We start from the raw sequence: 20,736 nt of genomic DNA, 5'->3' as shown, positions 1-20,736 counted from the left end.
AGGATATTATAAACATTGATCTTCCAACACGTTGTGTGTATTGTACTGCTTAAGGTTAACTATACGTGTATGATGATGGTTTCTTAAAATGCATTTAACATTACCACTTAAATTGATGTCATACTTTTATAGAATACGCATTAAGTTGGCACAACTGCATATTGACTTCAGTACTAGTACCCTGGTATTGATGTTTCTAACATGCAATGTATATATTCAATTTCAAAAACTATTTGCTGTGAGTGTACCTCATATAGATTAGCCATTTTTATGTTTACTGTGTGACCTTTCAAGCCTTTAAACCCTGAGTAGGTATGTCTTGCAGCTCATATAATCTTTATTATTTGTGCTAAGAGTCCTTAATTGATGTTGATTCGCCGAAATATAATTGAGATGTTGGTTGAGTTAAAACCACCACTTCTTGACCTCACATCCTCAATTCGAACGAGTTTGTTTGTTTTCTTATTGCAGGCTACCAATGTTTAATTCCATGTGAAGTGTTTACAAACCCATTTGTTTTTATAACCAGAACAAATCATGAATGAACTGGCTGTTGTCAAAAGATTTGATCTGAGTCCTATCCTTTTTGTGACAATACCTGAGTTCATCCAGAAAAAAAACAAGACAAAGATTGTTTTTAAAACCAAAATTTAGCTGGATTATTTTGCTGACATTTGTTTGTCCTTTGACTTTTTTATTTCATGGTCACGTTATCTGTCGATGTAAAGCAGCATCTAATCCGATTTCTTTCGATTCATTTTCACATTTTATTTTAGTTAATGATTATAATAATAATACATCTTTTCTTATTTGTGTGTATGTACATTTTGATTATTATGTTCGATTGTAAATAATTTGAACTTTCAGTATAAATACCTAAAGAAAACAATCGGTTTCATATCATATTCTATCAAATATACATAAAATATCAATGGTTAATTGTATTCGAATGAAGTCATCTATATTTGTCAAAAGAAGCAAGAGTATTGACATATTAAAGAGTTCATTAGAGGCACTTTCTAGAAATAACTTCTGCAGGTGATTTCAAAGGGGATGTAGTCCATATTTCAGGTGTAGAAGTTGGAAAGTATATTTTGCGTCATGATTATGGTAGCAATAAATGTATTTTTTTCTTCATATTTTATAGTATTTAGTGAAGAACTTCATAACTATTGATAAATGAGTTATCAGTACAAATACATTATGTGCATTATACGTCAACAATAGGCAAATGTCTATGCAGACTATGTCTTTCAGCAAAACAAGCGGTAGTAAATAAACTTTTGTTGTTGATAAATGAAAACTACTAAAGATACCAGGCTTTAAACCGATAATAAAAAAAATCGAATGCCTCACAATTTTGAGCAGTTTATATTGTATATCTAGATATAGATAATACAATCGCATAACTTTTCACCTGAAGAAAAATTACATTGATTGAGTAGATATAAAAGAGTAAAAACATCCAAAATGGTGTAAATTTTTAATAAGCTTTGTTTCACACATTAACTGTCAATTTCTCCACCAATTATTGATTGGTCATGTTTAATTTATTCAGTGTTCAAAGTTCTGTTATTTCTATTTCGCCTGGTTAGATCGTATTACACAAAATGTATGTCCCATTAGGTTGTCCAAGGTTATTGTATAAGATAGTTGATACAAGATTCATGGATAATCAAGCAACAAACTGGGATACAATTATTTTAGTATAGTGTATAAAATATTCACCTCTGATTCATGGTATATTTTCTTATAGTCAAATATGTTGATTGCAGTGCAAACATATACCTCTAAACGTCAATCAAATCAGTCAATCGACCAATCAAGTATTGTAAATAGGCTAAAAATAATGTCTTAAAAATTCTATCACAACCCAAAAATTGTATTTATATAACTTGACATGTTTTTTGAAAGAACCTAAAAATGTTTGTCCTTTTCTGATAAAGGTGATATGTTACGTGTTAAGCACTGTAGGTGAAAATCAGTCTGACATTTAAAGTTCATTTTTTCGATTTTTATTAAAAATGACTATGCCTATTTCATGCTGTGTTTCATGGTTTAAAAAAGCCATCCTTGATGATGTTATTTCCTAATATTGCATTTTTGAGATATATGACATTAAAAAGGAGTAGGTTCGGTAAAGCCCTTAAATGGTCCCCATTTTTAGCCTAAATTTTAAATTGGGATTTTATGACCAATTTCACATTGAATAATAGCTTATACAGTGACTATATAGGAAATAAGTTTTTTTTTGTAAATTTACGTTCCTGCGTTTTAATCATGACGTCACAAATAGCACTCTATCGGCCGCTTTTGATACCATCGACCATCAGATTCTTTTTGATCGTTTGGAATATTCTTTTGCCGTTACCGGAGATGCTTTGCTATGGTTAAAATCGTATCTTATAAACAGAACTCAACGTGTGGCTATATGATCAGTACAATCTGACGATATCAAACTTGATTTTGGTGTACCTCAGTGCTCGGTCTTGGGGCTGAAACTATATTGTATTTTTGCAAAACCAGTAGGCGAAATTTGTAGGCGCCACGGAATGTCGTACCATTCGTACGCAGACGATACTCAGGTGTATCAAATCATTAGACCGAAAGGAGACTGGAGCGATCTGTCCAAACGTCTAGAAAAATGTTTGTCTGATATTGGTGATTGGATGAGTGCCAACATGCTTAAACTAAATGAAGACAAGACAGAATTAATTATCTTTGCACCAAAACATCAATTGAAGCATCTTTCAGATTTTCGTCTGACATTTGATGGAACAGTGTTGAGCGACGTTTCTTGTGTGAAAAATCTGGGAATGTACTTTGACAAAACCATCAGTATGGAACATCAAGCCAGTGCGATCACTAAGGCCTGTTTTTACCAAATTCGGAATATTGGTAGAATTCGATCTCTAATTTCAGTTGAAGCCTGTAAAACACTAGTATGCTCCCTAGTTACATCAAGACTGGACTATGGCAATGCATTGTTGTACGGTACTAACACCAACATTATCAGTAAATTGCAGCGGGTCCAAAACACAGCAGCACGTTTGATAACACGAAAAAGGAAATTTGACTCAATTACGCCAGTTTTAATATCGTTACACTGGCTACCAATACATTACCGTTGCCAATACAAACTTATTTTATATGTGTACAAAACACAGCATGATAAGGCTCCTAGTTACCTTCAAAATTTGATCACGCCATACAAGCCAAGTAGATCCCTCAGGTCGGAAAATAGTATGCTCCTACATCCTCCGAATGACGTTCGAACAAAAAGCTACGGTGAGAGGCGTTTTGACAAGGCTGCGCCTACACTCTGGAACAATTTGTCATCGTCTTTACGGAGTGTGCATTCCTTAGATGTTTTTAAAAAGCAACTTAAGACTCCTTTATTTCGGACTGTGTTTAAGGATTTCTTGTAGAGTTTATATACTTTTAATTGACTGCATTAGTTTTAGACAGTTTTCTATATTTTAGGGTACATGCATTTTTTTTTTTTTTTTTTTTTTTTTTTTTAAATTATGTATTTTATAAATTTTTATATGCTTGTTTGATTCTTTTAAGATAGTGCTTTGTAGTCTATGATTTATGTATTTTTGTATTTTATATATATATATTTTTATTTTTTTATTAATGTGAAGCGCTTAGAGTAATTTTTGTTATTATATAATGCGCTTTATAAATATTGTATTTATTATATATATTATTATTTACTCATTTTGATTTACCTCTAAAATACAATGAAAATTAGTGAATTTCCATTGCATATTTGGACAGAATCGTAGAGCACATACGTCGACAAAAAATATCTTTGACATTAATGTTTGTAATTAGTTATCAAAAGTACCAGGAGTATAAGTTAGTACGCCAAACGCGTATTTCGTCTACTTAAGACTTATCAGTGACGCCCATATCAAAATATTTATAAAGCCAAATTGTACAAAGTTAAATAGTATTAAGGAAAAAAAAAATCCCAAAAGTTGTGCTAAATACGGCTAAGGTAATCTTTGCCTGGGATAAGAAAATTCTGAGTTTTTCGAAAAATTTTAAGTTTTGTCAACCGGAAATTTATTTTAAAAAATGACCACGTTTATGATATTCACGTCCACACCGAAGTTTTGACTACTTGGCTGTGATACCCTCGGGAACGAAACGTCCACCATCAGTGGCATCAACCCAGTGGTGTAAATAGTAGTCAAAGGTACCAGGATTATAAATTAGTACTCCAGACGCGCGTTTCGTCTACTTAAGACTCATCAGCGACGCTCATATCAATATATATATACAGCCAAACAAGTACAAATTTGAAGAGCATTGAGGATCCAAAATTTCAAAACGTTGTGCCAAATACGGCTTTGGTAATCTTTGCCTGGGATGAGAAAATCCTTAGTTTTTCGAAATTCAAAGTTTTGTTAACCGGAAATTTATAAAAAAAAAAAAGAATGACCACATTATTGATATTCATGTCAAAACCGAAGTGTTGACTACTGGGCTGGTGATACCCTCGAAGACGAAACGTCCACCAGCCGTGGCATCGACCTTGAGGTGTAAATAGTTATCAAAGGTATCAGGATTATAATTTAGTACGCCAGACGCGCGTTTCGTCTACTTAATACTCATCAGTGTCTAACTTGAATATTTTGGTTGTCGACGGCTGCGTTCTATTGTTTCCTGATCTTAAATTGGCTGAAATCCTGCCGATTTTGTCAAATGTCGCCAAAATTCCTTATTTTAACCTTATTGCCACGTAAAAATCAACGCTTTAGAATAAAACTACGACAGAAATAGCTCTATGAAACTATCTCAAATGTCTTTAAGTCCACTTAAAACATTTTGTATCTTGTAGCATTTAACTTTATAATCGGGGCCAAATATGACCCTTACCGAACTTACTCCTTTGTTGATGAGTTGTGTTAAATAGGGATCGCAGTTCATGATCGTAGAACAAAAACAATTTCTTCAATATCTAATTAACAAAGATTAAAGCTTTTAAATCATTACTAGAGAAGAACCAATGTGCCCAAGAAATGTAAAACATTCTTTTAAAGAAGCACAGTAGTTGTCGTTTGTTTATGTAATACATACGTGTTTCTCGTTTCTCGCGTTTTTATATAGATTAGACCGTTGGTTTTCCCGTGTTGAAGGCCGTACATTGACCTATAATGTTTTACTTTTTTTAAATTGTTATTTGGATGCAGAGTTGTCTCATTGGCACTCACACCACATCTTCCTATATCTATTTCAAAGTACGCTAAACTATTGTTTCTGAATGATGTAATTAGTGCTTTGGCTCTGATAAAAGAATTACGGTTTTTGTCATTTGAACCTATCTCATCGCATGAGAAGCTCTATTTTTACCCGGCAAAATGTAAGTGTTATAACGCAATATACTTTGGCACAAATATTAACATATTTTTTTCTCAAAATTTTTCAAAGACATTTTTTTCTTACTTTTCAAACTAATCTATGCAACGATGTTATCACTTATTTAAATTTGAATTCTTGGAAGACATTAGAGTTTGTCAAAATCCAATTTAATTTCCAAGAACCTACCCAAAACGTGAGATATGGTTATTCAGTTCTTTGGAAGATTTATCTGTGTCCTAACAATCGCTCCCTTACTTCAGAACCTAAGCAAAATGTAATTGATCAGTTGTTTTTTTTAACGATATTTGCTGATGGTGTGTTAAAGAATGTATATTTTGAAAATTGAAGATCCCGTTTGAAGTTGTTTCAGTGTATCAGTCCCACTTTTGACCTGACTCCTCTTATAAGATCTCTTGCTCCGTTTACACATGTGGAGCAGAAACTTCTTAGCCGTCCGAAACAACTGCGACCTTCTAAGTCTTTAGATTTCTATGATGTGCTTTGAATACTGTTGTTTGTCTTTGTCGCGTTTTTTCGTTTCGCTACGATTTCTTGTCATCAACTTATAAGTTTGAATACCTCTTTTGTTTCTACCGCTTCTCCTTATATGATACTGAATATGTCGTACGAATTGATGTTGCATAATGGTTTAAGTCAGTAACACACGAAAAGTTTCAGTCTGGATCATATGTAATTGTGGTCTATTTTTGTAGGACTATAATTGGCAGTCTTTAATCAGGTATCACTCCAACAACTATATTGCTTTATATTTATTTTAGGATGCAGATCGGTTGTCGCACAAACAAAGACCAAATGCTACAGGGCCAATCAATGATTTCTAAATATTTATTTAAATCTATTGAATTTATTCTAAGTTTTCAGGTAAAAACTGATAAAAACACCATTGTCAAGAGGAGGGAGAGAAAAGGTAAATTAAAAGAGGGAAATATAAATTTATTATATTAATATCAAAGCCTTGTGTCGCCTTTTTAAATTTTCCTATCTTTGGTATGATAATATATACAATGTACATTTCATTATAGTTTAACGATGTCAAAAACATATTTCAACAGAATTAAATATAATTAGTTTCAGAATTTAGTTGAATGCTTGTTTTTCAATAGATTCAGTCTCAGGATTAAAACGATACGACATATAACCATCAACAAACCAATGTTCTTTTTAAAACTGTGGACACTCTTTTCACAGCAAGATTTTTGATGGGTTTTTTATAGATTATTTTAGATGAAATTTCTTAAACATTTTTTATGAGTTTGATAACTTTAAAATCTGTTAACGATTTCATTTAAAATAATTATATGTACGTTTTTGGTTGTATAAAGCTGTTAAATAGAAATATTTGAATATGGAATATATTTATGAAATACATTTACTTACTTTGTGAAAATGAAACAGGTTGTTCCTTTACTCCTTACAATAAAATCATGCCCATATCGTTATTGCATTCATCTATGAATCGTTACTTTCTATCAACTTTACAACTAGTTCTCAAATAGTTCCAACTAAGACTTACTAATAGTGTCAGTGTGTAAGCATTTACTAGACGGTGTTAATTAATTGCTCTTTAAGATTTCAAGAGGACAAAATCTAGGTCTGTCTAGACTAGAAGAAAAAAGAGCTATCCTTCTTTTACTTAACAGTTTTATATAGAAAACTGATTACTAGTAACGTATTAATAGTCCTATTTTAGGAATAAAACAATAACAAAAATAGATTCCCAGGATGTAGGATTCAATTGTCTTGTCATAAAATCTCGCAAATTCATGAAAATGTTGTTAAATATTATTGATATAGCCATTAAATAGCATGACCAATACCCAAGATCATTAGGTGTGTAGAGTAACCAATGAAATCACAGCTTACACGGAATAATTTGACAGCTACTGTGATATTGTTAACAACATCCTTGTACCTGTCGTGTTGTGTTTATTATATCGAAATATAATATGTTGCACTAAATTGATACAATAAATTATGCACTCTAAGGTTCAATGGAATTTTATACAACTAACATCAAAAATATTTTGAATATATTAAGATGAATGATGATTATGCACACCTATATTTTATGGTTGATATATCATAACAGACATAAAGCCTTGATTTGTAGAAGGTTATGGCTAGCTGAAGTGGTGCAAGTCAAAACTGTTGCAATGCATACGTGAACATAATTATTTTGGGAACGCTTTTTGTCATGTTTCTTATATGGAATTAAATGTTAAAATGCATTGTACGGTGACTGAGCATGCTTCTTAGAGAAAGCAATAGTAACTATGATAATTTCATTTTTGTTCAAAATGGTGATCTATAAAGCGTTGTCACATTTTGGTCTGATTGGGGCGTTTGTATTAATGCATATGCAATGCTTTAAAGCAAGTTTAAGTTCACGATACTATATTTGAAGACCTTTTTTCGAAGATCACGTGATTACAACAACATTAGTTGATGGGTGTTAATTTAACTGCGTAGAGTTTAATCGTTGGTTTGATAAGGGTTGATGACTCAAACATATCTACTTACACTGTGGTAAGAAATGGAAATGGATGTTAATAAAGTACAAGATTTGCCACGCCGTAAAGGGTTCATACCATTTGCAAAATGTGTGTAAAGAAATGCCTTTGAATCACTCGGAAAATAACAATTGATCACTAATGAATTAAAAGGTAATCATTTTGAGAGATTTGTCTTGGAATTTATAAAGACATTGTTCTTTATACATTAAAGTTCGATACAGACATTTGTTATTTTCTATTTTAGTGATTGACAACAAAAATTGATCCTACTTTATCCAATGGTTTCCGTATTGATGTCATTCAAATGCTCGCGTAAACAATATGAAGTTTCTATAGAAAATGAAGAAAAATAACAATGAATAAAAAAGTGTTTTACCATGCTTTCCAGTAGAAAGACTTCGATAATCCGTTTATGGTACTGTTTTACTTGAACTTACATGTTTTCAAAGTTTGCAAACAAATGTTATGCCGTATAAATACGCATCAATCTAGTTTACCATAATGAAAATGTTCATATTAACATTATTTCGTCAACTCTTTAAAACATTAACCTTTATTATATAATATAATTATTCAAGGTTAAATTAAAGAAAAGTTATTAACCAATTTTTGAAGCTAAAATTGTCAAGTCTGTTAAATATTTTACATGTTCTGAAACAATAATTCTATTAAACCAAAACATGATGAAAAAGATGTGAATAGATAGCTTAGATTTGTTTTTTTGTTGTTGCTTTTTTTTGGGGGGGGGGGGTTACTATTTCTTGCACAAATTAGTTTACGTACGTGCGGTTTAAAGGTAATCCGGTTGTGTAACACATGTACTTGTCAATGATCCGAATAAGTTTTAAATGTAAACTTAAAACTGTTAACAGAATTAGCGGTAGTACTTAGAATTGTCAAAATTCCTTTTTGTACATTCAGCAGAGTGTATTATGAACCCTAGACTTTTAACAATATATACATGAACCAGATGAATATTGGATTTTGTAAACAAAAACAAAAAAACAACAACAACAGGGTACGATTGTTTTAAAATTAAACATATATATTACGAACCTTTATTTGACTTAATTAAAAGACAGAAGTGAAAAAATCACTTTAGCTATCTTAGAACAGAAGTTTATATTTATTGTTTACCATTCGGTTTAAATGCATTTTATAGTTTATATGCTCTTCCTGTTGTAAACGGTTTGGTCATTTTTTGAAAAATAAACATGTAAAATATAGCTACATGTAGCCTATCCATTTTCTTTGGTTTATTCGTTGAAATATGAAAAATATATTATTGTGCACTCATTTAGTTTTTCTGTTGTGATACCTTATTCTGTATAGTTCAATATATGCTATGCATGCACAGTTATATAATCTATATTCTCAATATGCGCTAAAAAAAAAAAACTACTTTTTTCATGTTAGAAACATTATTTTTCGTAATATATGACGTGTTATGAAACTATGAACTAAAAGTAAGATATCAAATTAAACAGTCTGGTTTTACGTAAGATTTTGAATTTCCATTTGATATCTCTCAGAATTTTTGTTACAACGAAAGTAACTGGAAGTCAGTTAACATCATTTACCTCTTTTCCTTAATGTTACAGTATAAGTCGGGGGATTTGGTTTAAGTGGCATATTAAAATGTATAACAACAAAAATACCGATAATCAAAACGGAAAGTAATTTATCAGAAGGCAAAATCAAAAGCCCAAACACATCAAACGAACAGAAAACAACACTTTTCATGTTATATATCAATATTTCGTAATGACAGAGACACATTATTGCCTAATTATTTATTTTTCTTATTTTTTCCTTAAATATGTGTTACATACCAATTAAGTTGTGGATCTCAATACAAGATGTCCATGAAGTAAACAATGACAGGTTTAGATTTAAGTTATTTTTTTGCCAGATAAAAATTTCAACGAAACACTTCAAATGAAGATTAATGAATTAAAGTGACGCTAAACATAATATTAGTATACCATTACAGGACATTCAAAAAAGTAAAATGTCGTAAACACAAACGCAACTCATTTCGCTATTATCAAACCTAACTCGTCATATTGTTTTTGGTGACTTTCTTAACATATAGACTTGAGTAACAATACGTTGATGAAGTTTGGTGACATTACAAATCATACTCCGAAAACGCTTTATAAATGTATACTTAAAATTCCTAATATTATTATAGCGATAATATATTTTATTATCTGCATTGTTATTAAACGTGTAAAAATATAATCTAACAAATGAAAGTGAATGTGGTCAGCGTTTCGTAAAATGTTTTTCAAGGAACAGTTTCTATCTTCATAGATTAGCAATGTCCTTTTTGATGCGCAAACAAAAGACAAAAGTGTGTATATAATAACTATTTTCTAATACTGCAGTGAAAAATCAAGCAGTACTAAATTATCAAAATTCAAAATTCATTCACGATAGGCCACGTCTAAAACAATTTATTTATTAATGTTATTTATGACATTAACGGTACAAAATTTTCTGCACCAGATTCGCTTTTCGGCAATAAATGTTTCTTAGGTCATGTCCGAGGACAAACTATTTTAAAAATATCCGGACAAACCTTGCATAAGGGAGATATATTCCTTGATTTTAACAAGTTTCAAACGTTGTTATTCCAAATTTTAATAACACAATATCCATATTTTCATTACTTATTAGGTGTTAATACAGAATTATCGACAGTGGGTGACTTGTTGGAATATTATAATATCTTATACATACCCGTATCATGTTAGTATCCATTTGACAAATTCCTAATAATTATCTGTTTTTCAATGTAATATTTGTAGTTATTAACTTTCACCATGTTACAGTGTTTCTCAATTAATATCAATTGACTCTACCCCCAAATTGATACTCCCCCGCTTACGTGGATATAGCAATACCAAAAATACAGTCTATGACAAAGTCACGGCAAAAACTTTATTTTTAATAAAAGTTAAATGCCATGCTAAAATATTTATCACAAAAGCACTATCCCGATGGTGTCACAACCAGTTTAATCAGCCAGTGGGGAATGAATTATCACTACTGGGGCTGGCGTTACTGTATTTTTTGCCCTTCGGTTCATCTCTTGATTAATTAGATCAGTCGATATGAATGTTTTAGGTAATGAGACATTTTATTGGAAGGTGATAATTAGTATATGAGTGTGATAATAATTGGTTTCATAGGATATTGTATATATGAAGTTGTTTTAGACAAAATTAAACCACAATAATATGGTATTGGACATTTGAAGGCTAATTGGGTATGATAAGTATCGTGTAGATTAGAAAACTGTCGTTAGCTCGTATAAAATTAATAAGAGTGCATGACAATTGACTTCAGGGTTCCAAAGTCTACTTGATTATATTGGACCAAATTTATAGGAAATTATGTGCATCGTCATGAAACAGGTTACAATTTTATACAATGACAGACACTTCACTTTATACTTTTTTCTTTGATTTATTCAGAAATTGAATGTTTTATTGAATATGTTGATTTCCCAAGTTTTAAGATTCAGATTAAGTTTTGAAATACATTGAAAAGAAATAAAAGTATAAAGAAAATATAACAACTTTTACGCTATGCACCAATTAAATTTTGGATCCCAATTATTATCACGTTGGACAATTATATCTGTTTATGTTGCTAACATAGGTTTGTCAATATAATGAAACTGTAAACAATTATCATACAAGTGGGAGGTTTAGATAATTATCAAACATGATTTAACCCACCATTTTCTTCGGAATATTACTGTACATGTTATAAGTCAGGAAGATGACATTTGTTTTCCTTTTCGTTCTATTGGTTGATATATTAGAGCGTTTTAACTGGTCAAGTGTTATAGACTTTTCCATTTTAAATTCATATCACGAGTATAATGTATTTTATTTATAATTTGAATAGTATACACTTAATCATGGAAACATTTAGAAAGATAGTTTACTTCGTAAGCTTGTAATGCTTATGCATCGGTATTTTCTAATGTTAATTTAATGACTTGAAATTACTTTTGATAAAAGGAACATGTAGTATGACCATCCAGAGATCAAAGGACGAGGTAGTAATCACCTATAGGACACCGACCAGCCTTCGACATAACAATCCATTCATTCAAGTAAATTGCAAATGCGAAAATATTCAAAAGAAAAAAAAGCCCAATGTATGCAAAAACAAACTTACACACAAGCAATACAACATTTAGAGACAACCATTGAATTACAAGTTCTGGACTTCGGACATTCACAAAGGAGGATATATTGTTAAAATACTTTTGAGCGCGCAATGATCCCCTTACCTGAGACAGTGGGGTTTAGCACACACCATAAAAAAACCACAAAGTTACGATTTATGATTTGCCTTCTGTTTTCATTCAAGCGCCACTGATGAATCTTGTTTAGACGTAACGAGTGACATGTTTGTATTCTTGATTGTTTTTTTTATATCCACTGGGTTTTATTAAATTTTAATATTTGTTTTTATTTCAAAGAGAACTAAGTTATATTTATTAATGCTTAATTTACAGGAATCCATATACAACGTATTCATAAATTTTAGGATGACATAATGTGTGTAGTAAAATGTCCATCTTTTATGCTTATATTTTTTATTTATGAAAGACTTAGGTAAAAGTTTTTATCATTTTGTGACATGGAAATCCCGAATATAATTATTAACTATTTGTACAAATATAACGTTAAATGATATTAAAATTGGGTATGTATGAAATTTTCAAAGTATTATTTAATTCTTTTTAATATCAAAGAGTAAAATCACAAACATATCAGAAACGGAAAGTCCTGATCAAATGACAAAATAAAAAACTCAAACACATCAAACAAATGGACAACAAGTGGCATATTTCTGACTTGGAACAGTCATTTTCTTATGTAGAAAATGGTGGATTAAAAAAGAAGTAGAATCAAATCAAATGGAATATTAAATCTAATCTCGACAGGATCAAAGTATGTTTATACATACTATCTTCTGGCAATTAATGTCAGCCATATGATTGTAATGAGTAAAACTAAAAGTGAACTATATTCTTAAAATAATTTTTGTTTCCTTTCTGAAATTAATGAATTAGAATTCCTTCTAACGCGTAGGCTAAATATCAGATGAAGTATGCATGGGTTCCGTTTATACATTTGGTACGATCTTAGTCTATTTGTCCTTTTGTGGCATTCGTGACTTTTTTACACGAAACTTTTATCAAAAGCTTTTCTCGTCTAATTTGTAAAGAGAGAAGTGCCCAGCCATTGGAAACATTTCCGTTTTGATAATGTATTTCTAACATAGGATCTGTGTTGTGTTCAGTATTAGATCAAATAAAACACAGCAAAATAAAGAAGCTAAGACCAAAACAGGTGCGCAATGAACCATAGTCACGACACAGACTGTTGTTGTTTAAGATGACGTTTAATGTTACTTTGCAATGGTTGTTTTGAATAAGTATAAAAAGTATAAAAGAGAACGTGTTCCAGTGGAATGATTGCGAATTTCAAAATAATGATAATTTGCTCATAAAGTCTTAACAAATTATAATTTGTACTAGATAAAACAACATAGATGCATAGATACATAGTACATACATACAAATCTTAAATTATTTTTATTTGCCATGGCAACGGTTTCAAAAATATAAAGGTAATATCAGTATACCGCTTTTTAGTAGTCATAAATCGATTCAACTGAAACAACTCCTGATCACGAACCAAACCCAAGAGAAAAAATCAACTATAAATAATGGGCGAACGATTCCAGAGGGACTTTCAAAAACTTTATGAATACTCTTTGGTATGTTGAAAGTTCACAATTGGGAAGCTGAAATCATCAGTTTTACCTAAAAGTTTTGTTTTCAACCAACTCTCACTGTCAATTTCTAGATGAAAGTCAAGATATGAGACAGATTAAACTTTATCTGTTATATCTCCTATCGATAGTTCAATTGGATAGAGGTGTTCAACATATTCATCAAATTGAAAAGTTTTAAGTGAGAAAACACCCTCTATATATCGGAGAGTAAAGTTATTAGATATCGCTTACTTCTCTTCTTTCTTCTTAAGAAGTTCACGTTTGAAGTCAGCCGCATAATAATGAAAGAACAAGTCGGCAAGAAGAGTGGCACAGTTGGTTCTAATTTGAATACCGATAGTTTGTTGAAAAAAGCATGTCCTCTAAACGTAACAAATATGTTGTCGATCAAGAAATTAATCATCAAAGATAATGTCAGTTTCATAGTATTTTTTGTTTGATTTTCTTAAAAGTAGGCCTTATCCTTTTCTTAGATAAGATACATGCATCTCCGTTTGTCATTGGTTTTTTTTTACAAATAGTAATACCAACTCTTTGAATTTACATTTTAGTTTTGGATGGGGAATACTTGTGTGTAGTGTAGAACTGTCAAATGCATAAGTATTATTGCAATATGAGACAGTCTTTTTTTTTTTTTTTACAACAAATAAATATTCTTTATTCATCAAATTGCTTGTTACAACTTTACTTCATAGTCCAAGCTACAATAAAGTATCCCTGTGAAATACTTTCTGAGTATCCAGGAAAATACACAGAATATAAATAAATATAAACATTATTTTTTTTTATATCAATCTTTTTAACTTTATGAAAAATACATTTTGAGATATTGTTTTGTTCTCATTCATAAACCTTCGTAGTTCCTTTATAAACATAGCATACACATCTAAAAATTTCAGTTTTTGCTCTGACACATAGTACGACTTGTAAATACAAAAACCTAAAATTGTCAAGAAATAATTTAAACCGTTATATCCTTGATCTGATATTTTGTATCCAAATACTATATGTTTTGCCAATATCTTGTTTTGAAAATTCATTTTGGCTAGAAGATAATGTACTTTCTCCCAAAAATCTTTCAAAAATGAACATGTAATAAAGAAATGCAAATACTCTTCTTCTTTTGTTTTACAAAAGTTGCATTTATCGTTCTCAGATATTTTCCACTTTAATAGTAGCTGCTTTGTAGGAATGATATATTGAAGCAGTTTCCATCTGAAAATTTTCAACTTATTTTCCTTTAAAATTTTAAATATAAAATCATATACAAATGGCATCTGTGGTACGTATTCTAATTTTAAATATCTTGTCCAAATGTTGATACCGATTGGCTTTGTATATTTTTTATCTACTAAAGTTTTATAGAGTATTTTATTATTGATATCTTTTGATTCAATTTGTTTATTTTGCCATCTTAATTTAACCTTACATATATTGATGTTACTCTTAACGGAGTTTTCTTTTTTTAAAACTTGCATCCATTCTTTTGGGATGCAGGATTTTAACATCTTAAACTCTGCAATCCAGTTTGTTTTATTAATTAACTTTTTTAAAATAAAACTTTCGGATAAATTTCCTTTACTATCCAACATGTCGTTTATATAAACCAATCCACTTTTAACCCAGTTCGGGAAAAACAGGCATTTGTTGCGATATTTAATATATTTATTTCCCCAAATAATCTGTTTTCTAATATTAGAGAAGTGATTAGAAAATGTTAATAAACCTCCTCCTGTTTTAACCCAACTTGAAATTACTTGTAAATAAAAGTCTGGTATTTTTCCAAGTCTATCTATTGATTTAATATTATCTAAATTCATGTTAAAAACAAGAAAGTTTTTACCAAGATTGTTAAAATATTTAGTAGGAATAATCTTCCAATTCGACATATTGGTTGTTGTTAATTTTGAGACCCATGAGGCTTTCAGTGCTGTAAAATAACTGTCAAAATCGATCATTCTTAACCCCCCTTTTTGGTATTCTCCAATAAGTGTGTTTCTTTTTACTTTGTCATTTTTTCCTTCCCAAATGTATTTGAAACAGCAGCTTTCAATTTCTTTCAAGTAAATCTCTGGAACTTTACACGAAGTAGCCAAAAATATAAATTTTGGTAATATTAAAGATTTTATGATCAATATTTTCCCAACCATGTTAATTTTCTTTTTTCCCATGTTTTAATTAATGATTTCATGTTATCTATTTTAGGTTCCCAATTTAACTTTTCACATTGAAGTTTATCGTGACCAAAATAAATACCTAAAGATTTGACGGGTTTGTCTGTCCAGCGTATGCCTTCAATCTTATCTACGCTGTTTTTAAGCGCCCCAATCCAAATTCCTTCTGTTTTATTACGATTTAGCTTTAACCCTGAGAAAGAGCCAAATGTTTCAATTATATTCATAGCTTTAGATATATCTGATTTTGAACTACAAAACAGAGTTGTATCATCAGCTAATTGTGATATTTTAATGCTATGTGTTTTATTATCTATAGAAACACGAAAACCTTTAATGTATGAGGTTTGCCTCAATCGCTCGGCCATAATTTCGCCTGATAAAACAAAAAGTAAAGCCGATAAAGGACACCCTTGACGGATTCCTCTAGAGTTTTCAAAAATTTCGGATACCCATCCATTATTTATTACACACGTCTGTATTCCCTTATATAATGTTTCCACCCATGATATGAATGATTCATTAAAACCAAAATGCTTTAGAACACTTAACATAAATTCCCATTCCAAAGAATCAAAAGCTTTTGTAAAATCAACAAATATTATAGCACCATCTATTCCGTTTGATTCTGCATAGTCCATTATATCTTGGATTTGCCGTAAATTAAATCCAATAAAACGATTTTTTACATATCCGGTTTGATCTTCATTAATTAATTTAGGAAGAAGTTTTTTTAGTCTCTGTGCTAAAACATGAGATAGTATTTTCAAATCTACATTTAATAATGATATCGGACGATAATTGTCTAACGATAATGGATCATTTTTCTTGAATAATAAAGAAAGAACACCTGTTCGTTGTGTATATGAAAGAAGTTTTTCCTCATGTCCCTTATTTAGAACTTTTACCAACATTGTTTTTAATTTTTCCCAGAATGTCTTATAAAATTCTAATGTTAAACCATCTAGACCAGGTGATTTATTTAGCTTCATCGTGTTAATAGCTTTAGTACATTCATCTATAGTAACCTCCCCATCACAAACTTTAAAGTCATTTACATTTATCTCCCTTTCCATAATAGTATCACCTACATATGTATGCAGTAGATCTTTATCTGGAGCCGTGGTTGTATATAATATTTTATAATAGTTTTTAATCATTTCTAAAATTTGTTCTTGATTTGTTGTTACCTCGTTATTTTCATTTCTGAGTTTATTAATAGATTTTTTGACTTGTCGCTGTTTTTCTAATCCCAGAAAATAAGAATTATTCTTTTCCCCTAGTTCTATCCATTTCTCCCTTGATCTAATTTGAGCCCCCTTTGCTTTATATTCATAAATTGTGTCTAATTGTAATTCTAATTGTTTAATATTATTTGTTAGTGTTTCATCTTCTTTTAATTGTTTATCTCTGGTTGTCATTAAGTGTTCTAATTCGCTTTCTAATTTTCTTGTTGTCTCCCTTGATAACTTCGATTTTCTTTTACAGTATAGAATAGATTCATCTCTAATTTCAATTTTTAGATTGTCCCATAAAAGACGGATATCGCTACTGTCATTATTGATTATACGATTTTCGAACTGATGTATTACCCTGTTGATTGTGTTTTTATATTCAATATCCTTTAGGATAGAATTATTTAGTTTCCAGTATCCATTCCCTCTTTCTGAAGCCCCTGTCTTAAAGTTTAAAACTATCCCTTGATGGTCAGTCACTTTAATCAGTGCCGGTTTAATTTTACAATATTCAACGAGAGACTGAAATTCTTTTGCAATTAAAATTAAATCTATCCTACTAGCTTGTGTCTTATCCTTTCTTCTCCATGTAAACTGTTGTGTGCTTTTATGTAAAATACGCCAAATATCTATAAAATTATGATTTTTAAAAAGAACTTTTAAACTATTAACAGGCTCTGAAAATTTCGTATTTTTATTTAAGCTTTTCCTATCTAAAGATTTCAATGCGTCATTGAAATCGCCGGCAACTAGAGTAATGCCTATAGAATTTTCTTTTATAAAATATGAGACAGTCTTAGATTACATGTACTTCTTAAGATCTTTTGAACTTTCAGTATCCATAAGAGGAAACGAAATGCATAGAAACGGACCATGAGATAACAAATGCCAAATCACTGACTTGGTACTTTTTCAGAAACTTTTACTTTACCGAGTTTTACAGATAGATATTAATAGTATGGTGGGAATTTTCTCAGGAACGTGAGCTTAATACTTCATGTATTAATATAAAATTGAACAGATTGCAGAGCTATATCATAAGTATAAAGCAATAAAAAGAGATGTCGGTAAAGTTGAATGAGACGGCATTCTGGCTTAAAAACAAAGCTAAAGTTTCCATGCATGGGTCAACATACAGGTGTGCAGTTTGTCAATCTTTAAATGTGTACCAATTCACACACAGTTGTGAACAAATTCTGCTATAAAAATATTAAATCACTACCAAATTATCCCATTAACAAACCCATTAAGAATTGACAAAAGAAATCTGCTTTTAATGTTCCTGTTTTGAACATGCACATACACATGAATAGCTTATTAAACTTGTTTTATGATATCTTAAACCCTCCGCTTTATATTAATTTTAGTATAACTTACGGTAAAATTTGTTATGAGAAATTTTGTTTTCGTTTTATCTGAAACTTATTTTTATCGCTTAGAATAACTGTATCTAAGATTGGATTTATTAACTTTCGGGTATTGTTTTTCCCTATTGAAATATACGGTTTTTGAGTATTATAATCTTAAATCGAAAGGTTATTACTGTGTTACCATATAAAATCTTTAAATGTGTTTAATACTTCATTAATGACTTACCATTGTGTGAATACTATGAGTTGTCTGCATTAATCCAAATTTATTACGATTATCCATTAAACGTAAAATGATTGTTACCTTGTAAACAAGAACACCATTTTAATTATCTTTCAGCACAGTTAATATAAATCCATACTTTATTTTACTATATTTTTGAAACAGCTACATTACCATACTGATTAACTACCAATACAATATCTTATTACTGTATATGATAGATATAGATTACAGATCATTACCTCAAAACTATAATTTTGAAAAGAACTCAATATATTTTTGGTGACATAAAATTTGGAAAATAATAATATTTGAATATTATATTCATATTATTTAAATTTTAAATGTTACTCGACAGCTCAATTTACGAAACATTATTTTCCTTTCTGAAAATTTACTATAAAATTCTCATTATAATATCAATTTATATTATCCAAATGATTATTAGAATATAACTTTAAGGGAAAATGACTTTTATAAATCAATATTTAATAATCAAATATACTTAAAATAAAATTTCTACATTTTTTATATATTTTTTTTCAATTGAAAACTTCTTTGCCACCACACAATCTATACTCTATCGGTCATGTCATTTTATAAGTAAGTACAAAACGATCATTAGTAGAAAGCAGTTATTATTTAAACATTTCAAAAGATTAGCCTATAAGTATATAACGGTTCTCTAAAAAAAATCCTAAACTTAAGCATACACGATATCTTCTTTTTATGATAGAGAGTTTTGGGAACGGCTGTGTTTCAATGTGATGCATCATATTTGTCAAGAACTGAAAAAAAGGTGAAACTAAAATATTGTTTAAAACTTGAATTTGAAATCAATAAATGACATGTACAATTTAGAAAACCTATATGAAGGAAATATGGTCGTCCACGTCACAATTTGTTAATCCGCATTACCTGTTGAATTGCTTTGACATCATTCTAAATTATATCCATTTGACGAGACTCGCTACATAACCATCCCGTTGTTTATATGCTATGATAGTTTGTGTAATCTATTCTTTCATGTTTGTTTGTATGCTTTGCATATTTGTCTTTTTGTGTGTTACGTATTTAGTTGCTTTTAAGCGATTAAAGATATAACACAATGTTCACTGCTGTATCCCTATTTTTTTTAATATTTTTACCTATAATTCCTGGTAACTTTATTTACACATTGTTGTCAATATAATGACATTTAGTGAGACTGCCTTAGATACAAGTGAGAGGTCTAGCTAGCTTTAATACCAGATTAAATCCACAATTTTCTTCATAAGAAAATGTCTGTGCCAAGTCAGGAAGATTACAGTTGTTGTCTAATCGTTTGATGTGTTTGGGCTTTTGATTTTGCTATTTGATTTAGGACTTTTCGTTTAAATTATCCTGTAGTTTGTGATATGTGATTTTGATCATACCCAGCTTGTAACGATTCTGATATTTATTAGGCCGATACTACAGATGATTGGCTTTTCGTCTCCGAGAGTATCACATTTGCTCACCGTATGCATATGCATGACATTTTTTATATACATCTAACAAAGGACGATGTCGTGCTATTTTCACCGATGCAATTCCGAAATAGGTATTGGTAGAAGCTTTTATAAAAAAACACTTTTTTAACTAAAATATTGGATTCTTGTCCAGCTGTAAGCCATGTCAATATGTTCTTCTCATATATTATGGGATACTAAACCTCTAACTCTTAATCTATCAATCAATTTAATTGAGGTCTGGAGCTGGCATGTCAGTAACTACTAGTAGTCCTTTGTTAATAGAAGTCAGCACTTTTATAATGTCGTTGTTCTCCTCTTATATTTAATGCGTTTCCCTCGGTTTTAGATTGTTACCCTGATTTTATTTTTTGTCCGTGTATTTATGTTTTGAACAGCGGTATACTACTGTTGCCTTTATAAATTAACTGTTAACACAATTTTGAAATACTAAGGCTTTTCTACCTTAGGAATATATTTCCTTATTGTATTTGGCAAAACTTTTAGG

At 30.2% G+C, this 20,736-nt stretch overlaps 1 protein-coding gene across 3 annotated transcripts in view; it reads right to left on the bottom strand.

Annotated features, from left to right (window-relative positions):
* The window catches only part of LOC134705074 (uncharacterized), an 83,306-nt gene that overhangs the window by 33,823 nt on the left and 28,747 nt on the right, over positions 1 to 20,736 (bottom strand). The window contains exon 1 of one of the 3 annotated variants that reach the window (XM_063563840.1): positions 10,653 to 10,922. The exons of 1 other annotated variant lie outside the window; for it this stretch is intronic. In XM_063563840.1, the coding sequence (XP_063419910.1) occupies positions 10,653 to 10,673 (21 nt within the window). In that variant the 5' untranslated portion in view covers positions 10,674 to 10,922. Of the gene's footprint in view, positions 1 to 6,771; positions 6,989 to 10,652; positions 10,923 to 20,736 lie in introns of those variants that run through there. One more of the 3 variants, XM_063563841.1, reaches the window with a different exon arrangement.

The sequence above is a fragment of the Mytilus trossulus genome, chromosome 2 (genome assembly GCF_036588685.1).
Source record: "Mytilus trossulus isolate FHL-02 chromosome 2, PNRI_Mtr1.1.1.hap1, whole genome shotgun sequence".
Classification (NCBI taxonomy): domain Eukaryota; kingdom Metazoa; phylum Mollusca; class Bivalvia; order Mytilida; family Mytilidae; genus Mytilus; species Mytilus trossulus.
This window is presented reverse-complemented; position numbering and strand designations above follow the sequence as displayed.